At 48.0% G+C, this 23,384-nt stretch overlaps 1 protein-coding gene across 1 annotated transcript; it reads right to left on the reverse strand.

Moving 5' to 3' along the window:
• Positions 1–510: 510 nt before the first annotated feature.
• Positions 511–20,779, reverse strand: ATP1B2 (ATPase Na+/K+ transporting subunit beta 2). Its single transcript, XM_083472841.1, has 7 exons — positions 20,457–20,779; positions 12,087–12,215; positions 10,238–10,342; positions 7,895–8,097; positions 6,753–6,809; positions 3,928–4,026; positions 511–2,588 (listed from the first exon to the last, which is right to left on the reverse strand). Exons 1-7 carry the CDS (start codon positions 20,566–20,568, stop codon positions 2,424–2,426), a joined length of 870 nt encoding a protein of 289 aa, XP_083328967.1. The 5' UTR covers positions 20,569–20,779; the 3' UTR covers positions 511–2,423.
• Positions 20,780–23,384: the final 2,605 nt, after the last annotated feature.

A 23,384-nucleotide genomic window follows, 5' to 3' on the forward strand; every position in this document is an offset into this window, starting at 1 on the left:
ATATGCTAATTTCTAAGGACAGATGTACATTTAGGAAGAAAAGGCTGTGCTTTAATTAAAAGCGCAAAATGCATCTCTGCTTCATTGGGGGGGGGGGGTAAATGCATTTTGGGCCTGCAGAGTGTGCTGCCAACTATGGATGGGCAACTTGGAAGGTGAGGCAAGGTGGTGTTTGGTGGCTGGAGTGTCAAGGCTAGGACCCTGGAGAGCCCCGAGTTCAAATCCTGCAACGTACTTGGCCATAGAACTCATTCCATGACCTTGGAGGACCCAACTCACTCCTCCTCCCAGCCGAACCGACCTCGCAGGGCTGTCGTTAGGCTAAATAGAGAGGAAGGGAGGAATATATGCACTTCGTGAGCTGGGCAAATGCAAAATAATAGCAACCACTGAGAAAAAAATATAATTTCCCTTCGCTCCAGGGGGGGGGGGGGAATGCTTCCCACAGCTCCATTTAACGTATAACGTATCTAAATGCACGGTCAAAAACTCTGACCCAAAAGGCAACCAAAGTTTTTAAAGTTTTTATTTATTTATTTATTTCTCATCTTTACAGTAAATCTGATACAGGCAATTAAATAATTCTGCAAATAAAAACAAAGATAAAAACAAAAGAGTTAAAAAGCCAAAGAATTTTTAAGTTATGTCTTCCATTCATACACGTAATAATCGACTTCGATGCAAGCCTTAAAAGAGGTGAAAGGGGTGAAATTTAATAACTATTGAAAAAACAAGAAGCAAGGGAGGTTTTTTTTTTTAATTAAAAAAAAAGACCCATTGCCAAAAAATTAAAAGTTCGCTTTCGTTTTAAAACAACGCTTCTGTTCTTCCGACAAATTATTAAACGGGAAGTGAGAGATGAGGCAAGCGAGAATCTAAGAGAAAACAAAAATAAAATAAAAAAAACTCCATCGGTTAATTAAAGTGACTAAAGAGGCATTATTGGGTTCAGTCAATATTTCCCCCTCAACTATGGCAGAACCAGTGGTTTTGTTTCGTTTTTTTAATTTCTTTTACTATCATCATCTTAGTGCAATGTGTGCCACTATTATAACAGATTAAAACAACTGTACACTAAAGGACGAACAGGGTCAGAGTAGATCCTATTTAGAAGAGAGAGAGAGAGAGGGAATAAAAGAGGGATGGCGGGGTGAGACAATTAAGACTGACAAGCTTCGTTTTTCACAGCCGCCGTGACCGTTTCCTCAGAACAGCCGCCATGCCCAAAAAAAAGCCTTTTGTCTGCCATTTTGTAAAAAAGAGCTGCTTGCAAGTCAAGAGAGAGATGGCAAGCTATTGCCACACAGAAGTCAAAAGTAGTTAAAGGGGGGGAACGGGGACGCTTCAACCCCTGAAGCCGTTTTGGACGGTTGCCACAGATTCTGCGCTTTCTAAAACCGGGAAGAAGGGTTTACTGATTTACTGAGAGGACCGGCCAGCAGCAAAATGGCTGCCATCCAAAAACAGAGCGGCGGCCATTTTGTCCATCATGCAGAACTGTGAGAAAGTGCAGCCATTTCGCTCGGTGGCCAAGATTCTGAGGGAATAATTGGGTTTAATCCTTCCTTAAGTGTATTGAGAGAGTGCAGCAACACACACCCTCAAAAAAACCCCACGTTTAACGCATATTTTGACGTTCTTCCGCGCAGTCACGGCAGCCGGAAGCTTCCGGAGTGGCCGAGACAAAATGGCTTCCCAACGGTCAACAGTCGGAGGCCCCAAACCACAGCAATTCCCCCCAAATTAGGAACCAAAATGGCCCACCGCTAACCCCCATTGGGCCAAGGAGCCCCCCGTAGCCATTTTAATAACAAGGGTTTCGTGGCAGGAGCGAAACTGGTAGAAAAGATGGCGAGGGGTGAGAGGAGGGGGAAGGAAAAGAGCTCTGGAAAAGGATGAAAATACGGAGGACTCAGCAGTACCTTAATTTTTAATATATATAAAAAATATCTATATACATTTATTATTATATTAGGAAATATCTCCGGGATGGGAAAGGGGTGGTGGTGGTGACATTCGTGGGACCTGGGCTGGGGGGGGGTCACAGCCTCTGAGCTCCCCACATATGTGGGGCGAGAAGGGGGAGGAAAAATGTCGTTAGAACGAGCCAAAGCAGCATTCCCAAATATTTCGAGGGAGGTAAAGGGGGCAAATGCGGGCCAGATGAAGGGGTGCAGGTGGAAGAAGCAAAGCCATCAATTTTGGGGTTCGGGGATTGTCTAACAGCAACGGTTAAGGATGTGCAGAAGTGGGGTGTCCCCCTTGCACCCCACAACCACCTTGCTCTTCCTTCAACATCAATGCGCCACCCTCTTCTGAGCATGGAAGAAAAAAGTTAGCTTTCTTTTCTTTTTTAGGGTGCTGGGGTGCAAGGGGATGGGGCGGAGGGGAGGACGGACCGAGGATTTTTTGGGGGGACACTATCATTCTTTGTTGACCCGGATCTTGAAAGCCACGCGGCCGGCAAACTTGTCCCGCTCGTCGTTCGTGTTGACGTTGGCGGCGTTGACCCTGCACTCGATGTGGTGGTCGTAGTTGAACGTGAGGTTGAGGAATTTGACGGCCACGACGGGCTGCGTGTAGTTTACCTGCAGAATTGGGGGAGACCGAGGGGCAAAAATCAGCCGGGGAACCAACCCACGGATCTCTTCTCGCATCCCCCAAATCTCTCGCTCTTCCTCCAAAAACACTAACGCAGCTTTTGCGCTCGGATTAAAGCGGCAGCCCGAAATGTCCTTGCAAAAGTTAAGAGGTCCGACTCGCGAGCGGCTTCCAAATCCTAGCTTGCTAAACCACAAACTGATTTTTTTTAAAAACTGAATTCATCTCGATTTTTATTTCGTGCCTAGCTGCTAAATACTGGAGAGACTGGTCAGCAAACTTTTTCAGCAGGGGGCCGGTCCACTGTCCCTCAGACCTTGTGGGGGCCAGACTATATTTTGAAAAAAAAATATGAAAGACTTCCTATGCCCCACAAATAACCTAGGGATGCGTTTCAAATAAAAGGACACATTTTACTCATGTAAAAACACGCTGATTCCCGGACCGTGCATGGGCCAGATTGAGAAGGCGATTGGGCCAGATAGTTTGCCTACCCATGCTTTAGCACTTTAACTTTGCTCTCATTTCATTTTTAATCTGTGCACAGCCTTTCTGTACCGCTGTCTACAAAGCGTTTTATGAGCCACAGGAACGGCAAAATATACAACGGAAATCACACATCCCGCATCAACGTGAGCGGGAGCAATCGGGTCAAAATGGTATGTAGGACTATAGAAATAAATAATGTGATATGCGACAGTCCCTCTGAAATATAATATTGCAAGCGGATCGTTGAATATGATTGCCGAATACTTGGAGAGCTTCCTCCTATTTTGGGATTTAATGCTTTTCCACTTTCTACTTTGGAACAATAAATGTTTAGTCCAAGCCTGCGACACACCTTTGTCCTCCCACCCAATCTTTGTACATCCCTTTAGCCAAAGATGGCGGGACACGGGTGGCGCTGTGGTCTAAACCACAGAGCCTAGGGCTTGCCAATTGGAAGGCTGGCAGTTCGAATACCTCGACGGGGTGAGCTCCTGTTGCTCGGTCCCTGCTCCTGCCAACCTAGCAGTTCGAAAGCACACCAGTGCAAGTAGATAAATAGGTACCGCTTCAGCGGGAAGGTAAACAGCGTTTCCGTGCACTGCTCTGGTTTCATCAGAAGCGGCTTAGTCGTGCTGGTCACATGACCCGGAAAAACTATCTGCGGACAAATGCCGGCTCCCTCGGCCAGTAAAGCGAGATGAGCACCGCAATCCGAGTCGTTTGCAACTGGAAATAACTGTCAGGGGTCCTTTACCTTTAGCAAAAGATGGCCCCAAGAAACACACTTTTGGGTTGAAGAGGAGGAAAGAAAAGGCTTGGGGAGTGTGCAATACTTACATGGATTTTTTTGCCGTAGTAAGGAAAGTACATTAGGTCAATGTTTCCATTGGGAGGGAACATTGCTATCTCCCCCAGTTTCTGGGCATCCTCCTCTTTCTGTGGGAGGAGAAAAGACGGGTGTCAAAATATATTTTATCCCTCCCCCCCTCCCTGACATGCGGCTAGCAACATGCCACCCCCATTCACCCTAATGCTCACTATTCCAAACTCACTTTCACTAACTGTGATATCTCCCTTTCCTATTGGCTGGCTACGCCAGTGGTCATTCTGCCCCCCACTCCCGGTCCTCGCTCGCTGCCTCATTCAACTCTTCTGCCATCCGCTATGTGCATTCACTTATCAAAAATCTCCCCTCCCACTAAGACACAGCCTCCGAGGCTGCCACCCCCTACCCCCACTTTTCCCAAACCACATCCAGCGTTGTCCTTACTATGAGATCTTCCTTAGGGTTTTTTTTCTTCTGAAGACAGAAACGTAGAAGAAGAAGACAGAGTGAACGCGTGGAGAGACAAAGAAGAAAATAAAGTGAACAAAGGAAAGGCTAAATGAACAGAGGAGGGAGACAGCCATTTTTACAAAAAACGTAAGAGGAACAAACAAAACCAAGGGCTATCAAGACTGTATTTTACACGACTGTGATCCTTTTCTTACACTATCTCTGTACAGTCATACCTCATGGTACGTTCTTTCAGATTACGTCCCGCGGCGACCCGGAAGTACCGGAAAGGGTTACTTCTGGGTTTCGCCGCTCGCGCATGTGCACAAGCGCTAAATCGCGCATGCGCACGAGACCAAATCACGCCGCGCACCTGTGTAGATACGGCGCTTCAGGTTGCGCTCTTTTCATGTTGTGAACGGGCCTCCGGAACGGATCCCGTTCTCAACCGGAGGTACCACTATATTACCTTACGATGACGGGACAACTTCAAGTATTGTTAGGGAAGCGGGGAGGGGAGTAAGAGGGAAATCAAATGATATTGTTGGTGTAAATTCTTTTCTCTTTTTGAAAAAGCAGCAAAACGGTGTGTGTGTTTTAGAAAAAAGGTACTCAGAGCCCGGACTACCTCTCCGCCTCTTCCTCGTATTGCAAAAACAAGGAAATCGTTTGACATTGCTTAACATGAAGGCGCGGCAAATTTCAACATCCCTTGGCGCAAGAGTTTGAACTGGTTTTTCAGAAGGGTATGCGCTGCCTCGATTACTCACAAAGGGAAAAACTACTGCAGGAGGCAAGAGGTAAAGGAAGTAAAGGGGCTGAGTGGGAGAGCATCTACTTTGCATACAAAAAGTCCCGAATTCGATTTCCGACAGGATCTGAAGGTAAAGCTGGGGGAAAGGCCCTTTTCTGAAATCTCAGGGAGGCCACTGCCAGCACTGAACCAGATGGACTCATGCTCAAGAACTTAACAAGGCAGTTCTCCATGTTCTTAACTTCATGACAAGCAGTATTTAAATGCATCGTCAAAGCTGTTAAATATCGCTTGGGTGGTTTTTTTGAGCCATCCCTTGGTAGGCTAGCTATCCAGATGTCTATCGGGATACCAAATGATGGAACCGACCTGGAGAAATGTTTACATGTGATTTTGTGACCCCTATATAGCAATGCTCAATGAATTTAGAGGCTAACAAATCAACATTTTTAAATAACCCCCCAGCCCTAACAAACTAGAGCGGCTGAGGGAGCCCAGTCGCATGGGCAGGGTACAAGAAATTATTATGATTACAATTTTTTTTTTTTAGTATTATTCTTTCACAGGAGGCTGTGAAGTGTCCTTGGAGAAATTTCCAAAAAATATCCCAGCCAATATGGATTTACCCCTGCTAAATATAAAAAGGCGGCACCCCCAACAGAATTCTACAATATTCATAGCTACTGCCAGGGGAGAATGTCTCCCCTTTTGATATTAATACTTTTGTGGGATATTCACATTGCAACGAAGAGGTTCGAGTTGGGGGATAGAAGACAAAATTGCAGGAACAGGCCTGTGGCCCATCTAGTCCATTATCCTGTTCTCACAGTGGCCACCTAGATGCCCATTAGGGGATGCCTGGAAGCAGGATTCGAACGCAAGATCCTCCCCTCCACATTTTCCAGCAACTGGTATTCAGAAGCAACCCTGCCTCCGATTGTGATGGGAGAACATCGCCACCTTGGCTGGGAGCCATCCATAGCCCTCTCCTCCTCCTGGAATCTGCCTGATCCTCTTTGAAAGCCATCCAATTTGGCAGCCATCCCTGCACCTCCAGTGGCAGGGAGTTCCACTGGTTAACTCTGCTCTGCATAAATAAGTTCTTCCTTTGACCCAGCCTGAAACTTCCAACAAGGTATTGCGGGACAGGAAGGTTTGGAGCGACTTCTTCCAAGCACAAAAGTGTTTTGGGCAAGAGGAGGCACGTGGGAATCTAGCCGGGAATGCGGACTGCTGGGTTCTTCCAAAGGGCAAGGCTACTTTTGGGGGCCAGAGGCGATCAGCCCTGTATATGGGTTCTCTACCCCTATATCCCGAAGCGTGCAGGAAGAGCAGGGAGCAAAAGCTGTCGGGGTTCTAGGATCCACTAAAGGGCATCTCCCTACATGGTTCTAGATTCATCTTCTAATGCTTTGGCAAGACCTTACCTCGTGCTTAGACCGGGGTCTCTGAATGCACAGAATAATAATATTTTTTTTGGAAAGAGACAAAGAGGAGGAGGAAGAGGAGAGGGGAAAGTGGAGCGTTAATGAAATGGAATGAAAAAGAACAAGAAAGAAAAAATCAAGGAAGAAGAGAAGGAGGAGAGAGAGACAAAAACCAGCAGAGCAGTGGCAGATCAGAGGCTTTTACCTTTGACAGGCAAGAGACGTTGATGGGCTTGCCGTCTCCCGCGTAGAACTTGATGACCTGCCGAGAGACAAGATGGGGGGGAGAAAAGGGTTCAGGACTCAGGATAAGTGGCTCTCACTCTGCCCTCTCCGCCCCACAAAAAATTAACTGAGCTGGGCAGGGGGGGAAACGACACCACCATCTGCAAAAAGACGGGGTGGAATTGGCCCCGCTCTGGGAAAGGCTGACGCTTCTGCTTTCAAAACACCAGCCTTCACCGACTTGGTGCCGTCCGGTGGGTCCGCGCTACAACTCTCATGGGAGTTATAGTTCAAAACCACTGGGTTGGCGAAGGCTGCAATTCAACAGAATCGGGAACAGAACTCCTCCCATCTCCGCAGAAGGAAAGGTTAGGCAGCCGGAAGTTTTTCTGTGCTCCTGCGACATATCCTTCTAATCCTCGGATGTAGGGATGGAGGGCTCGCAATTCTCAAATCTTGCCTGGGCTGCCCCCTTCTGAGGGAGTCCGTTCCACTGTCTCCCAAATATTTAGTTTCTTGCCGTTTGGATCCATCGGTTCAGGCCTGCCCGCGGGGAGCAGGAGGAAATAATGAAAAACTCTAGTCTTTTATTGCGTTTTTAATCTTCTGCTGGGAGCTGCCCAGAGTGGCTGGGGAGGCCTGACCAGATCGGCGGGGTATAGGTAATAAATTATTATAAGGTAAAGGTAAAGGGACCCCTGACCATTAGGTCCAGCCGTGGCCGACTCTGGGGTTGTGGCGCTCATCTCGCTTTATTGGCCGAGGGAGCCGGCGTACAGCTTCCGGGTCATGTGGCCAGCAGGACTAAGCCGCTTCTGGCGAACCAGAGCAGCGCACGGAAACGCCGTTTACCTTCCCGCCGGAGCGGTACCTATTGATCTACTTGCACTTTGAGGCGCTTTTGAACTGCTAGGTGGGCAGGAGCAGGGACCGAGCAACGGGAGCTCAGTGCATCGTGGGGATTCAAACCGCCGATCTTCTGATCAGCAAGTCCTAGGCTCTGTGGTTTAACCCACAGCGCCACCCACGTCCCAATAAATTATTATAAACTGTTATTATTCCCTTCTGCAGACTGAACAGACCCTCAACTGACAAGATAGGAGTCAGGGCTTCTTAGCCTACCCGGTTCATCTTGACAATGATACAGGGGCGCCCGTCCCGGTACCCGTAAGTGGTGTCGTTGAGGCCTGAGCAATCGCCCAACATGGTGCGGTTGAACTGGCACGCCGTCTTTGGGTAATTCAACACCCCGTTGTCCACCTGCTCGTTGTACTGCCCCGGGATACAGTCCCGGTTGCTGGCCACTTGCTTGGCGTTGTCATAAGCTAGAAGAGAAGGAGGAACCTTAAGAGTTCGAAAGGGAACCCCGGGGGTCATCTAGTCCAACCCCCGGCGACGCAGCAGGAGGAAAACGTAGCTCGGCAACAGAGCATCTCCTTGACCCAGTTCCCGGGGAGCTCCAGGGTAGGGAAAGACCCTTTTGATTATTTTTTCCCCCATGGTAAATCTTTATTAGTTTCAAATACAGATGATCATTTACAACGAGGGGATATATAAAAGAGAGAAATACAGAAAGAAAAATCAAGGAAAAGAAAAAGGGGGGGGGGAGATAAAAGGAAAAATCCAAAAATTTATACCAAAGCATATCCGCCAAATAAAAACTTATGCTTAAAACTTCCAATCGTTCTCATTATGCTGTTTATATAGCCATGGTTTTATGGCACAGCTTTGCATAATATCCTTTTTCATATATTCCAAAGGGAAAGACCCTTTTGTGACTCCACAACAGACAATTCTGGCGCAACAGGTACTTTAAAAAAAACCCCTGTTTTGTTTATTTTTACATTTTATCTCACTTTTCCTCTAAGGAGCCCTGTTTTATGCTTTACAACAACCCTGTGAGGTTAGGCCAAGAGTTGAGCGGCAGGCCCAAGCTTCTTTTAAAGCTCATACGCCCACAGCCCCCCAATCTTGGGAACTGTAGTTTGCCGATGATGCTGGGAAATGTAGTTCTATTGGGGCAAACTACAGTTCCCAGAATTTTCATTTTATCAGCACAAAGGTAGGCCATTGTTGTTATTGTATTTATTTAATATTTCCCCAAACTCTCTTTTAAAAACACGTCCAAGATAGGGCCAGCTGCCTCCACATCTCCCCATGTAAAAAATGGGGAAAAAGCGAATAAAGGCTGGCCGCAAAACATCATCTGGAAGGACTGCAGGCGCACCACCGTACGCGGAATAAAACGAAATTTAAAAACCATGATGGGACAGATCAAATAGCCCAGGTTCAATCTTAATGAGGTTTGTTGGGGGCTATTTGTGGTGCAGAAACCGTGTCTTTGAAGCCGTTCTCCATCCACTAACAAGTGGGAATCGACAGTCCAGGTGTCTACTGAAGCACAGATCAAAAAGGGCTAAATAATGCTTGCAGCGCCAGCTCCAAAAAGCACACTGCGTTTTTATAGCGAGACCCTTTTCAAAAAGGAGAGCACACACACACGTCTAAATTATGCAGCTATAATCCTGATAATGACCCTCCAGAGGAGGCTAGTATTATCCTTGCATGGCTCTGGCATACAGATCTAATGGAGAAAATGACACACAATTTGAGATTTTGACAAAGGGCTGCATCCTCCAGACACCTTTTAATAAGATTTGGCATTCTTTTATTAGATAAACAGAGGAACCGTCCTTTCCAAGACATGCCTGGCAAATCTGGAACTGGACTTGATAATAAGATAGCCTTTTACTTGGGACTTTGCTATTTTAAACTACTTGCGAATGCACTTGTTCTATGCAGCTATTTTATGGTTTCGTGTCTGAAAGCTGGAAAGCTGCTGGCAGTCAGTGTAGACAGCACTGGCCTAGATGGACACCGTATTGGAGTCTAGTTTCCTGCACTGCTCAGATCTTTGCAAATCCACTCTCTGCTCTGCCGCCTCTTCCCCACATAGCGTCAGGCAGACACCCCCGTCTCCAATTAACAATCCGCAAAGAATTCCGGTATATTTTAAATTACGTCTGATTTTATAAGAGTGGAAAGCCCCTTGGAGGAAACCGAAGGCAGGTGATTATATAGATCTATGCAACCTGGCTTAAAGGTCATCGTGGAGTTTCACCCAGCAAGGAGTTAACTTAGTTAACACGCCCAGCTCGTTTTTCACACCTGCCACCTCTAGGGGGGCCTCAGATGCGCACGCTTGCCCCAGCCCCAGCCCCTCTGAAACTTGGGTCCCCAGGTGTTGTTGGACTACAACTCCCATCATCCATTCCTCCCAGGACCCTGGATGATGGAAGTTGTAGTCCAACAACATCCGGCGACGAGAAAGGGAACATTGCAGAAGCTTGGGAAAAGGGGGCGTGCAGCCGTTCCTTCCCTAATTAAGTGGTTAATTAGCATCATTAGGCAGAAAGGCTGGGGAGGGGGGAAGAAAGGTGTTCCTCCTTCCCCCATTTTACTTACCCTCCAAAAACTTATTTAGCATTCTCACATATTCCTCCCAGGATTCAGTCTGGCTCATGTTGTAAGTGATGTCCAGTGCGTCCGTCTTGGGGCGAATCATCACACCTGCGAGGCAGGGAGGCAGAAAAAGAGAAACGGTTGCGTTTCAGAGCTCCGCCTGCCCACACTCCTCCTTGAGGACCAGAAACCTGCCTGGTCTGCCCCGCAGAGGACCTTAAGGTCCATGAATAATCAGTTTAGAGGTCCCGAGCCCTAAGGAAGTCAAATTATCCTCCACCAGGGCCAGGGCCTTCTCAGTGATGGCTCCGACCTGGTGGAATGCTCTGTCCCATGAGACCAGGGCCCTGCAGGATTTAACCTCCTTCCGCCGGGCCTGTGAGACAGAGCTACTCCACCTGGCTTTCAAATTGAATTAGCCTGATCTTTTATTCCCCTTCCTTTCCTCCCCCTCCCCTTTTATGAAGATTACCCGCTCTGGGATCCCACAGCTAAATCTCCCCTGGTCTCCTCGCTGGCCAAATAGGACTAACTTAGCCAGCTAGCCCTGGTGATCATCTAATGTTTATTGGATGGATTTCTCCCCTAAATTGATTTTTGAATTCTGAATTTATTGTTATTCATGTTTTATACTGTATTTTATGCTGTTTCTGTTGCATCAATTAAGTGTTTTAAATTTGTTGTTAGCCGCCCTGAGCCCGGTTTTCTGAACTGGGAAGGGTGGGGTATAAATAAAAAAATATTATTATTATTATTATTATTATTATTATTATTATTATTATTATTATTAGATGGCCCCAGCAAGCCCCTCATCTGTGACAAAGACCAGTGGGGAACTCCTAATTTGAGCCAGTTTAGCAAGCAACTGGGCATATCCACACTGGGTTTACGCATTCCTGTACACGGCCAGGGCTTGCCCCAAAGGATCCTGGGGGTTGTAGTTTGTGAGAGTGCCAAGAATAGCCCATTTAACAGCTTCAACCTCCCCTCCCAGGGCTCCATGCAAGAGGGAGCGACTTTCAAAACCAGCTTTTAATTCCGAAGTCTTAGCCTTCTTTTCTATTTTGGTGCTACCGTGGGGCGGCAGGGGGACATTTCCCCTGAGAACACCCACGTCTCTGAGCATGTACAGAGTTCAATGAACGACCCTAGCCAGATTCTGCACATCAGGGCAGTTCCTAGTGCAAGCTGGCTGGCCATCTGCCAAGGGTGCTTAAGGTGAGATTTCTGCGTCGCAGGGGGTTGGACTAGATGACCGCAGGGGTCCCTTCCAACGCTACGATTCTTCGAAGGCACTTCTTTAGACACCAGTGCCTCATGCAAAACCATTTAAACATGCCCCTCTCCACACAGCACCACTTATGTGAAAACCACATAGCTGTCAAGCGTCCCTTATTTGGCGGGACAGTCCCTTATCCCAGCGCCACGTCCTGCTGCTGTCCCTTATTGATGATGTCCCTTAAATAAGCTACTGAAGGTAATGGGGCCCTTTCTATGTCCAGCTGTCCTTTGTCAACAACAAATTGCTGCTGTTTTTTTGTGTTGAATATATGCTATATGGTAATTAAGGGACCTAATAGGTATCTAAAGCCATTTGCACGCAACAAAATATGTATTTTATCAAAGTAATTGTTGATCCCTTATTTTGGCTGCTGATCCCTTATTTTCGAGGCTGCTGGTCCCTTATTTTCAAATCTGTAAGTTGACAGCTATGGAAAACTACCCTTCAAGCAGAAAGCTAACACCTCAGGGAGAATGCCAGGCTGGACCCCCCCCTCCTTGTTGCGCCTGCTTTCCGCCTGCGGGGACTTTGCGCGTGATCTGCACGCAAGGTTGGAATCCAAGGCCTCACCTGGGATGGAGAGGCGGTCCTGGTATTTGGGGTTGAACTGGTCCACTGTCTGCAGCATAACCCACATCGTGAGGGTGAAGAGGGCCGTGAGGAAGCCGTAGAAGACGAAATAGAACAGTAGGATCAGAGCTGGAAGGGGCAGGGGGAAAAATAGATTAAATTGAGGAAAGAGTCAGGCAGTGAGGTCCAAAAACTGTAGCCATTGGAATTGACCCCCATTCTGTTTTCTTATTAGCCCCCACCTCATGCTCCCCCCTGCCAGAGGGGATGCTGTTCATAGACAGGCCTGCAAATGAATATTGTAGAACAGCCTTTGCCAACCTTGCGCCCTCCAGGGCTTTGGGACTCACCAGCCTCCACCCAAAATTGCCATTTTGGACTATGACCAGTGTTAGAAACTCAGGTATATAAGCTAATCGCAAACCTTAAAGCTAGGTTTCGGTTGTCACAGCGAGTTATCTCAATGAATATTTTTATTTATTATTATTTTATTATTATATTTCATTTCTATACTGCTTTATATTTTAAAGAACAAATCTCACAAAAATGTCACACAAAAACACACAAAAATGTCACATAACACAATCCAGATTAAAACAACTTCCTATGAAGTTGACTGGGTTTTTTTTTCTTGTTTCTTTCTTTTATCTTTTGTCTTTCTTTCCTAGTTTGCATTCTGGAAAACCGTGTAGATAAAATGTTTTTATGTATGGTTATGTATTGTTTCTTTCTTTTTTTCTATTCATTTTTTTTGTAACATTTAATAAAATAAAATAGAAAAATCAACTTCAAGTGAAATATTTCAAATCCTCCTCTAAAAGACATTTTGCAGTCGCCAACCGGTCAGCCGGCGGTCGCAATTGGACCCGCAGCAGTCGCAAAATGCGCCTAGCTAATTTCTATCCCCAACTACGACTCCCACCAGCCCCCAGCTAAACAGGGCGGTTTCGGACTACAACTCCCATCCGCCGCAGCCAGCACACCTGTCTCACAGCCCAAAAGGAGCGCCGGTTCGACAAAGGCCGCTCCAGGAAAAGAGCCTGCAAATTGCTACCGCCTTATGTCTGCCCTGCCTTTGAAACGCCTACGAAACCGTAACGTCTTTCGCCCATCCCGAACTTTTCCTCTGCAGCACCTGCCTGCCTCGCTAGGGCGTCGTGCCAATTTAATTAGATGATTGACGAAGCGAAGGAAACCCGAGATGACCCCCCCCCCACAGCACAGTCGCTAGATATCCCACGAGGTTCAGCAGGAGGGCAGCTGGGATATACATGGCAGCCAGGCTTTGGGGCCAGGGAATTAAAAGGGGGGGCCTGGACTGAACCCCAACCCCCCCAAATCTTTGATACTCCTTTAGCATGTTTTAACACTCCTTTAGCGTGTTGCATGCTAAAGGGCCAGAGGTACAGCGTCTGCAAAAGGTCCCAGGATAAGCAAGAGATTCTTAATCTCAGGGTTGTGGATTCGAGCCCCACGTTGGACGAAAGACTTCTGCATGGAAGGGGATTTGGCTAGATGACCCTCAGGGATCCCAATTCTACGATAATCTCCCGATCCGGCTAGGAGATACCCTCCCTGCCTGAAACTCCAAAAATGAAGATTTTAATTTGGTCGCAAGTGGCCAATGGCAAAATGCGCCAGGCGTGTTTTGAACGCTTCCCAGGCCCCAACCTCTAAATCCCAGATTCGAGTAAATACTGTATATTTTTCGTTGAAAAGTCCCAGCGCCGGCCAAAGCAGACCTGCCCCTAATATCATCCCCTTCCTCTCCTCTACTGCTAGGCAAACCTACCTTCCTCAAACTCAGCCCACCAGATGTTTCTGGCCTACAACTCCCATGATCCCTAGCTAGCAGGACCAGTGGTCAGGGATGATGGGCATTGTAGTCTCAAAACATCTGGAGGGCTGAGGTTGAGGAAGCCTGTAGTACGGCCCCAGTTGCTCTCCGTCAGTGGTACCTTTCTGCTTAATGTGGATTATGAGCCCATCTGTGTTTCCTTTAATTCACCCTCGTTCTCCTCCCTCCTGCTTCCCTGCACTTTCACCTCCCTAAATCCACAGATTCCCAGCTATTCGGTTTTTCAAATCTTCGGGATTCTTCCACTTTAGGGAGGAGAAAGTGTGGGGTGGCAGGAGTTGCGGGGGGAGAACCACTCAAATTCGAGGAGGCACAAGGAGTTCGCAGTGGGCAGGGCCTTTAATCTCACAGTGCATAGCTGAACTATGGAACTCCCTGCCACAAGATGGCCAACAACTTGGGAGGGGGGGCTTCAAAAGGAGATTAGGCAAATGCATGGTGGAAGAGGGGAAATATTCATAATCAGTTGGAAGCCCCTGAAAAGTGCAAAAGGTGGCCAACTTTACAGCCACTCTGCTAATTTGTAGCATAAATCTTAGCTGCAAAGACTCAGAAGGCAAAAATACTGCTGACAACATGGTGGAACATTAAAGTTGTTTTTTTAAATCCCCCTGGAGCCAATTATCAGGGTTTTTTTTATTATTATTAACTTACAACTGTTCCTTATCTCATTATTTAAGACAAGGAGAGTCTCCCAAAACAGTCAGCAAAGGAAAAAAGCCCAGAGTCCAGGCTGTGGGCTTGCAAAGTGAAGCTTTCGACCTGACATATAAAGCCAGGTGGGATCCAAGCTGTTCTCTAGACTCGCACGGGATTTACTCCAAGTTTACACCTAGGTCTCCTAAGACGTTGCAAGCCCAGCACAGGCCCCTTTGTGGAAATAAGCAGTTGCATTGATCCCAAAGATGACTCCAAGCTCAGGTCAGCGCAGCGCTCCGTTTACTGTGTAATTTACTGAAGTGGGTCGCTGTTGCCATTTCGCAGATTGGGGAACTGAGGCCAAGAGGAAGTGACTAGCTAGACACTCCACCCGGCGAGAGAATCTAACCCACAGGAATCCCAGATCCAGGTTGCAACACCTTCATTCAATGTAGGCCACGCAGCTGGAATAAGTAGGCTATCAGAAGGAACCATCAAGAGACACAATACGGCACAAGTCAGAAAGTAAACAGAGGCTAGGAGGGACAGAAACATTGTGTGTTTGTGTGCAGGAGCCTCAAACTTGTGTACGAAAATATGGAGACAGTTAGGATAATATCAGAGCTGCCCAATGCTTTGTTTAAAATACATCCCTGTATGTTTGAAATTCGCCAGGCAATTCAAAGAAACAAACTCAACAAATCTCAGGGCAAATTCTTATCCAGCTGCCCCCCAGGAACCCACAGCACAACCTGCCCCCCAGCTGAGTGTTAAAATAAGCAACTCCTGGCAGCGGGGTCTAGGGGTCACCCGCGCACAAATCCTGCGGCGTTTTTTTCAACACAGAGAGACAAGACAGAGCAAAGCTCACATCCAGGGTGTTAGCCAATGCTTAAAAGTTACTCAAGAGCCAAGCCTGGAATTGGATATCCCATCACCTCCATAGGCACCAAGTAGTGCGGTGTAGTGGTTAGAGGGTCGGACTACGCAAGAGCAGGGTTCAAATCCCCTCCCCGATCAGCCACCTTGGGCCAGTCACTGTCGTTCTGGGCCCAGCTTACCTGGCAGGGCTGTTGTGGAATTGAATGAGGATAGGGGGAAATCGATGAGCTCTCCGGAGGAAGGGGGAAAAAAGGAGAGTTGGGATGCCAGTGCAATAAATAAGTAATAAAGTGCTTTTCTGAAGCACCCTCTCCAATGACACACACAGAGAGACAGCAAAGCTGGGAAACCTGCGGCTTGCAAGACATTAACCCCAGAACCTCTGGGCCTTGCAAGGCCAAAGCTGAGCTGACAGACAGGAGATAATCCTGTTTGCTGTGTCTGGAGTTCTTTCTCTCTCCAAAACACACAGGCATTTATAGCAAAAGAAATATGGCCATCCACAGAGGGGGAGCAAGGGGGCAGTCCCCCCGTCCCCCCAAAACACACACACAACCCCCAGATCCCCAGCCTTTTATTTATTTATTTTTAAAATGCATTTATAACCTTTGTAGAACCCAGGATATAAGGCAGAACATGGAAGCCCCATTCCTGGCAGTTTTTGTGAGAAATGTGTCTGCTCCTCCTTTTGGCGTTTGGCTTTGCCTGCCGCCCAAAAAACTCCCACCCCCTCAAAAAAAAAAATTATATTCCCACGAGCAGAAATGAGATTACAAAATTTAAAAAATGATGGGTTTCTTACTCCCTCGAAGAATCCACAGTCTCTTCCCCCGCCCTCTAAACAGCCCCTTTAAATTATCCAGGGTTTTTTTCCAGGCAGCCCCCCAATGTAAAAGCTGCCCCCTTTTACCCCCTTCCTTCACGTTCTCTCTCTCTTTGCTATATTTAAGCACCTGCCTTGTCCTGTCTCCCCATGCTTGGCCAAATCCTGCCAAATCCAGCCTCCACTGCCCTTCTTCTCGTTCCAGAAACGTCTGGCCCCTCAGATCACGCCTCCTACCGTTCTCCCCCCCCCCAGTCCCTTTCACCCCAAAAAACTCCCACAACTAGACATCTCAGATTAAAACCCTGAGTACCCATTGCTTGTTGTGTGGGTCTTTCCCTCCCTCACCCAATGCTGAAATATCAGGCCTCATTTCCACCCTAGAGAAGACCCCATAACTCTTTCAGGCTCACCCATCCCTGTTCTCTTGCCTAGAGAGAACCCCAATTTTCGGGGTCCCCAATATTGACTGCCTGCATTCTGCACCAAAACCCATCTTCCTGGCTACTGTTTCCTCCACTTCCTGGCACCAGTGGGTACCATTCCCCCCCCCAGACATGGCATGGCATGGGGGGGCATATCTGTGACCGATGAGCTTCCTGAACCCTCACCTTATTACGGAGATAACTGCTTCTCCCCCCTAAAATAAACCCCGCAAGTGAAGCTGGCATCCTTTCACCACCTGCTAAAATGCTTTTTTTCAAAGAAGTACTTTGGAATGGTGCGGGGCCCCCCCCCTTAAGACCGCCTTTTGCCCCATGGAGAAATCGAGGCAGCGATGTCTCCTCCGCCAACTGTATTAGACAGGGCGAAAGGCTGCGCCAACTCTCTCTTCTCCACACCGCTTGCCAACGCCTTCGCTCCGCAGCGCCAAAGGCAACTGAACCCCGAGCCGAGCCAAGATGGAACCCCCCCCCCCTCCACAAAAAAGTGCTGTCAGATCTTGGCCTGGTTTCCTTGCTTCCCCCGCACGCCGGATCAGGATCAGCTACTGCAGTGGGGGTGAGGTGCCATCAGCTTTCTGCAGTGAAATACAAGCCAGGATCGTGGGGGGGGGGCCTTGTTCCCCCAAAACTGCTTCGGGTCTCTAGAGCGCACAAAAGCAGAGAGTCGTAAATTGCAATCAAAGGGAAAGACCACCGTTTGATGGGGGTGGAGGGGGGGAAAGGGGGAACCAGATTATCAACGCAGCTTTGGTTCACAATCAAAGGAGACGACCCCCCCAAAAAAAAAAATAAAACAGAGCAGGAAAAAGGCTGCTGTTGAACCAGATGCTGCAGTTTTCTGGCAAGGAAAACCGCAAGAGATTTGAGTTTAGGAGAGTGGGAGACTTGTGGGATTTGACAAAAGCAGGGAGGGAGGGAGGGGGGCAGATTTGTGGGGAGGGGGGGACTGCAAGGAGGGGGCCAGAGCCTGACAGAGAGGTTGCAAGCTTTGGGGAAAGGAATTTTCCCACAGGCAAACAAGGTTTCCAAGGGAGAAGGGGAGCTTGCCAGGTTCCTCAGGAGTTGCAATGCGACAGACCCAAAGGTTGGACCTTCTGTCGAAGGGGGGAGGCAAGTCCTTCTCCAACCCCCCCACAACACCAAATTTTCTTCCCTCTCATCCTCCAGAAATTATTCAGGTTCCCCATTCCCAGTTTGAACCACCAGCTAGTTTCCCAGCCATCTACATATTGTTGCAATCCCCACCCCACCCCCCAAAAAGGCGATGCCAGCAAGGTGGGTAAAATTGGGGGGAGGGAATCAAGAGGTATACAGACTTTGGGGGGGGGTAGAAAGTCTGGAAAGGGGAGAATTCAAGAATCTGCACTGGGAGATCTAGAAAGGCCAGGCCACATTTACAAGGGTGGTTTGAAGAAGGAATCTCATAATGTCAGCTTGCGGGGGGGGGGGCAGGGAGATAGAGAGATCTATAAATCAACTGTCTCGCAGATCAAGGGGATCACCATTGGAAGGGAGGGTTCATTCCTCAAAGCAGATCTAGGTACGCATCTAGTTTTTATGGAGGGGGGGGGGCGCAACACAGAGAGGATGGGAAGCAAGGAAAGGTTTGCCAGCAAACCAGCATTTTGCCAAGGTGGGGGCATTTTAATCAACGTTTTGCAAGCCTGGTTATTTTTCGAAGCAGGACAAAGCGACAGAGGCTGTGGCGAAGCCCCCTCCTCTCTGGTGCCAGGAGACTGGGGGGGGGGCAAGCTTGTTGACAGACTGGGCAGGCGGTGGGGGGGGGGGAGAGAGGGGGCCTCGCAAGCCAACTCCACAGAAGGAAAATAATGACCTACTTTTCCTGCTGCTCTGGCCTCTGCTGTTGACTACAACACCCTTCTTCCCTGCATCAATCGATATTAAAAATTGGGGGGTGGGGGAGGAGAGAGCCCACCGTCAACCCCCCAAAAAAACAAGAGCATCAGGAAACAGAAAGCCCCATACAATCTCTGCCCTTTTTGGGGGGACACAGACCCTATACAGGACCTGATCTCTGGGACCATAAGGCCCCCCCACAAATATATATATATTTTTCAGGCCTATGCCACTCTGTCATTACTGCCACATTTCCCCCACACATTTAATATCGCCTCTCATCCTCAGCAAAAGATCGCCGCCGCCCCAATCTTCAGGGATGCAGTGACTCCCTGGGCACCCCACTTCTTCCCCCCCCACCCCAAACACAGCAAATGCTCCCCCAAAATTTTTTCTTCAAAGCATATAATGATTTTGTTTCCTGGGCAGCCTCCACGCTCTGATCTGTTCTCCTTTCAAACTGGGGTCTTTTAGCTCTGTCAAATATACACACACACATCCCCCCCCCAATCTGCTTTCTCCAAGGGGTGCTTTCCCCCCTCCCAATTCGCAAAGACTGCAGCAAGATCTCCAAAATTAATTCTCTTCTGCACCTGCATTTATGACCCGTGCATGTCTAATAGTCTCGTATCTCTCCATTTTGTAGGTTATGTTTGTGTGTGTGTGTGTGTTTTGAGGGGGGGGGGTTTTGAGGTCAATCTTTGACCAAATAACCAGATACACCCCCCCTCCCCTGTTTATCAACCTGCCTTCTAGAACATTGCAACGGCGAGATCCTCTCCCCTTTCCATTCTACCCCACAAATGCAGAACAGGCTCCCAGGGGAAATCCAGTTTTATCCATCTTCAAATTTCACTTCATGGCCTGGGTGGCGATGGGTGTTTTTTTTTGGGGGGGGGGTTGCTTTGCCCAGGGTGTAAATAACCCAATGTGGTTTTTTCCCCCTTTCCTTTTTGGGGTACAGCCTTGGCTGCTATTCAAGGACTTAAATCATCTCTCCCCCCCACCCTCCTTCAAATTCAAAAATTGAGAATTATTTTAGAAGTGGGGCCCGGTTTGAATTCCAGTTTCCCTGCTTTTCTTCCACCCTAAACACTAATCGATAACATATATAGATTTGTACTTTATTTTTTTAACATAGACGCCTAATAACCCCCTACTGGAATTTCCCATAATGGCCCTTTCCATATTAACCACCCTCCCCAAACAAAATCCACACGAAACCCAATTTCCCCCTTGCATTTCCTATCTTCCTCAAGGTCTGCAGTTTCCCTTTGGGGGGGGCACCCCAGCAGTCCGCCATATCTGCATGCCCCCCCCCTTCCAGGATCGCATCACCCATCACAACCCCCTCCTTTTTTTTCTAGACCCCCCCCAAAGCACTCTGAGATCTGTTAGAGAAATTTCCCATTCCCCTCCTCCAGAAAGACCGCCCCCCATCACAAAACTCCCCCTTACATAACCCTCCCCAAAGCACCCCCCCTTTCAAAAACCAAGGTTAGAAAATCTCACTGGGCGATGAAAGAAATAAAATAAGAGGAAGAAATGAGAATATTCAGAATCTTCTTCCCAAGGAGGGGGACCCCGATTTTCAGCCAAAGCTTTGCTTTTGGCTCTCACAGGTCCCCCCTCCCTAAAATAATCCCTTTCGTGGCCCTGTTCTCTGTCTCCCCCCCCCCCCATCTCCACTAATCTCCCCCTTTAAATAATCTCCCTTGGCTAGCAGTCCTTGAACTATCTTGTCATTAAATCCTGCCCTGGGGAAGGAGGAGGAGGCGGGCAGCCTCAAGATGCAGGATCTGGCCCCCCCACAGTCCCTGCCTGCGTGCGCCCCCCCAAAAAAACCCCAGACAAGACAGGCTCACCCCAGCTGCTCCCGGTGCGCCCCATAAACTGATGCGTGCGCGGGTTCCAGATAAATTCCTTCCACTCCGTCATCACTTGCCCGCAGGTCTTCTTCTCCTTCTCGACGGCCATGGTGGCTTCAAAGTGGGGGGGGGGGTCAGATCCTGGCAAGGGGAAGGGAGCAAATAGGGGGCTGGGTCTTCAGAGGTCTCCCCCCAAAACAAGGATGCCCAGGGAGAAGGAAGCAGGAGTGAGAGAGAGAGAGATGCAGGCGCAAAAACTGAGCTCTTTGCAAGGATGCTCTGAGCGGCTCCTCCTCTGGTGCAAAGGGAAAGAGGCTGGAGGAGAGGGAGGGCTCCTATTTATTGCCCTCGCCCCGCCCCCTCCTGCCCTCGCCCCGCCCCCTGCTCATGCATATGCACGCGCGACGCTTCCGCCCCCTTTTCCCCATTCAGGATTTTCCCATCGGGGCTGGGCGGTTTTCTTGAAAGAGATGTTGGGCTCAGCCCCATTTGGAGAGGGAAGGGTGTTTGGGGAGGGGGGAAGGGGGAGAGGAGTTGCCCCCATCAAGTTTCTCAGGTCTGCTAGGTTTGGGTCAACCCCCAATTAGAGAGGGGTGGGTGGGAAAATGCGCTTTTTTTTATTTGCATTGCGTGGAATTTGCTGCCTTTGCATTGCATGGAGTTTATTGCCTTCGCCTGGGCACGGCATTACCTGCCACCCTTCGGAACTGCTGTTGGCAAACTCATTTCCACTTTGCCGTCTCCTTGTCTTATTATATACATTATTTAAAAATTATTAGTTTTTTTTTAAACATACCATTTTCAACAGTGATTAAACATATTCTTACATCTTATTCAATTTTTTCTGACTTCCTTCAGTCCTATCTGAAAATTTTCCCATCTAATCTCTTGGTATACATTTCTTATTTTCCTGTTACATTTAAAACTCACAACCAATATCTCTATTCTTTATCTACTTTATATATTCCTCCTTATAAAACTTCTTGCAGTCCTACTAGCGTAGTTTGTTGGTTACAATTGCTCTTCAAATAATTCATATACTTCTTCCAATCTTCTGTAAATCTCTGGTCTCGCAGGTTTCGAATACTTCCTGTCATTTTGTCCAATTCTGCAAAGTCCATTATTTTCTTCTGCCATTCTTCTTTCGTCGGAATTTCTTCTTCTTTCCATTTCTGGGCTAACAATATTCTTGCCGCAGTTGTTGAATATAAAAACAGTTTAACATCTTGCCTGCTTTGCCGTCTCCTTGTCATCCAGGGCAGGAGCCTGTGGTACTCCCTGCCACATGATGTGCCGTAAAAAACAAAAAAGATTTCTCCTTTCTGCCCAGCAAACGCGCTTGGTCTCTGAGCCCTGAAGCAGATTGCAAATGCTTCGCCCTGCGCTGCAAAGCAGGAACGTCGCTGACATTTTAATTGTTGCATTTATATCCCCCTGTCCTACATTCTTCTCCCCCTTCGTCATTTAGTCCCCGCAACAACCCTTTGAGGCAGGTCAGGCTGAGAGGAGCCATAACCAGCTGAAGGTCACCCAGAGAGGTTCGTGTCTGAGTAGGGGATTTGAACCCATGTCTTTCCCAGGTCTGACACTCTAACCACTGCACCACACTGCTTTATATACCGCTTGGTTGTAAGGGTGGGGAAACCCCCAATAAAAGACAAAACAATGAAATTATCAATAAGAGACCATCGCCTAAAACTTTCCAAAATAATTAAAATAAAAACAGGTTCAAACTCAGTTTTCTAAATATCTGGGTAGGCTTGTCCAATGTTTTGAGCAGGCGTCGAAAAGAGTGTGTTGAAGGCGTCTTCCTGATAATCAATTGGCGGGGAGTTCCAAAGGGTAACTTTTGCTGAAAGACCGAGTTCTGGCAAAGAGGAAATCTGTACGATTTGGCCTTGGGAAGATGACTTTTCTTCACCACTCAGTTTTTGCTAACCTGGAGCTGATGGTTATGTTTTTTTAACTGAACATTATCATCGTAAGATTCTGGGTTGCGGTTGTTTTTAAATGTCATATGCCACCTTGTTATTTTTTATTTATGAAGTGCAGTTTATTAATATTTAAATGAATGCATGATGGGCTTTGATGCTTTGCAAAAGGGCAAACGATCCCAGGGATGGATGGATGGAGAGACGCTCTGCCAGGAGGAAATCTGGCCATGTTGGGGCCTTTTGGGTTTAGACAAAAGAACAGGAAGAGGCAACATGGTAGAAGCTTATAAAAATGACGCCTGGCGCGAGGCATGTGGAGACAGAAAAGTTTTTCTCTCCCTCTGTTGTAATGAGCATTCACTGTCGCAGAGCGTGGGAAGATTTGGGACGGAGGAAAGAAAGCAGGGTTGGACTATGGAACTCCCTGCCACCAGAATGGCCATGAAATAGAGGGCTTTAAAAAAATGAGACAAATTCAAAAGGCTCTCGGTGGCTACTAGCCACAGCAGCCACGCTCTGCCTCTGCAGTTGAAGGCAGCAATATTTGTGAATACCAGTTTCTGGAAACCACAGGAGGCGAGAGCGCTGCTTTCGCACTCGGGTCCTGCTTGCAGGGTTTTCCGGAAGAGGCATACGGTCGCCGGCCCCTGTGAGAACAGGATGCTGGACTTGACGGGCCGCTGGCCTGGTCCTTCGAGGCTAATATTATGTGCTTGGAGCTTTTATATCGAGAGAAAGGGTCTCCTGAGCATACGCAGACGGCCTTTCTCCGGTGGCGCAACCAGCAGAGGAAGTGTGGGTCCTGTAAGCATCTTGGGACTGAACAACAATTATCTCCGGTGCGATGGAGTAATAAACCTGCTCTCTCGCACAGCTTACGCTCTCCTAGGAGGAAAAGGGAGATTTTGCAAGCAGGAAAGTCAATTCATCCTTCCTTGTTTATCCTTTGATGAACTTGACGGGTTTCACTTCTCTCTCGACTCCCTATACT

Source organism: Podarcis liolepis (genome assembly GCF_965112155.1).
Source record: "Podarcis liolepis genome assembly, chromosome: 13".
In the NCBI taxonomy this organism is placed as follows: Eukaryota; Metazoa; Chordata; class Lepidosauria; order Squamata; family Lacertidae; genus Podarcis; species Podarcis liolepis.

Bases quoted from the DNA above. Each gene is read 5' to 3' on its own strand.
- ATP1B2 (XM_083472841.1), bottom strand. From the start codon at position 20,568: ATGGCCGTCGAGAAGGAGAAGAAGACCTGCGGGCAAGTGATGACGGAG. The intron at 6,810-7,894 runs GTAGGCTAAGAA...GTCTCTCGGCAG, and splicing joins TCATTGTCAAGATGAACCGG to GTCATCAAGTTCTACGCGGG. The intron at 4,027-6,752 runs GTAAAAGCCTCT...CTCCTCCCACAG, and splicing joins ACGTCTCTTGCCTGTCAAAG to AAAGAGGAGGATGCCCAGAA.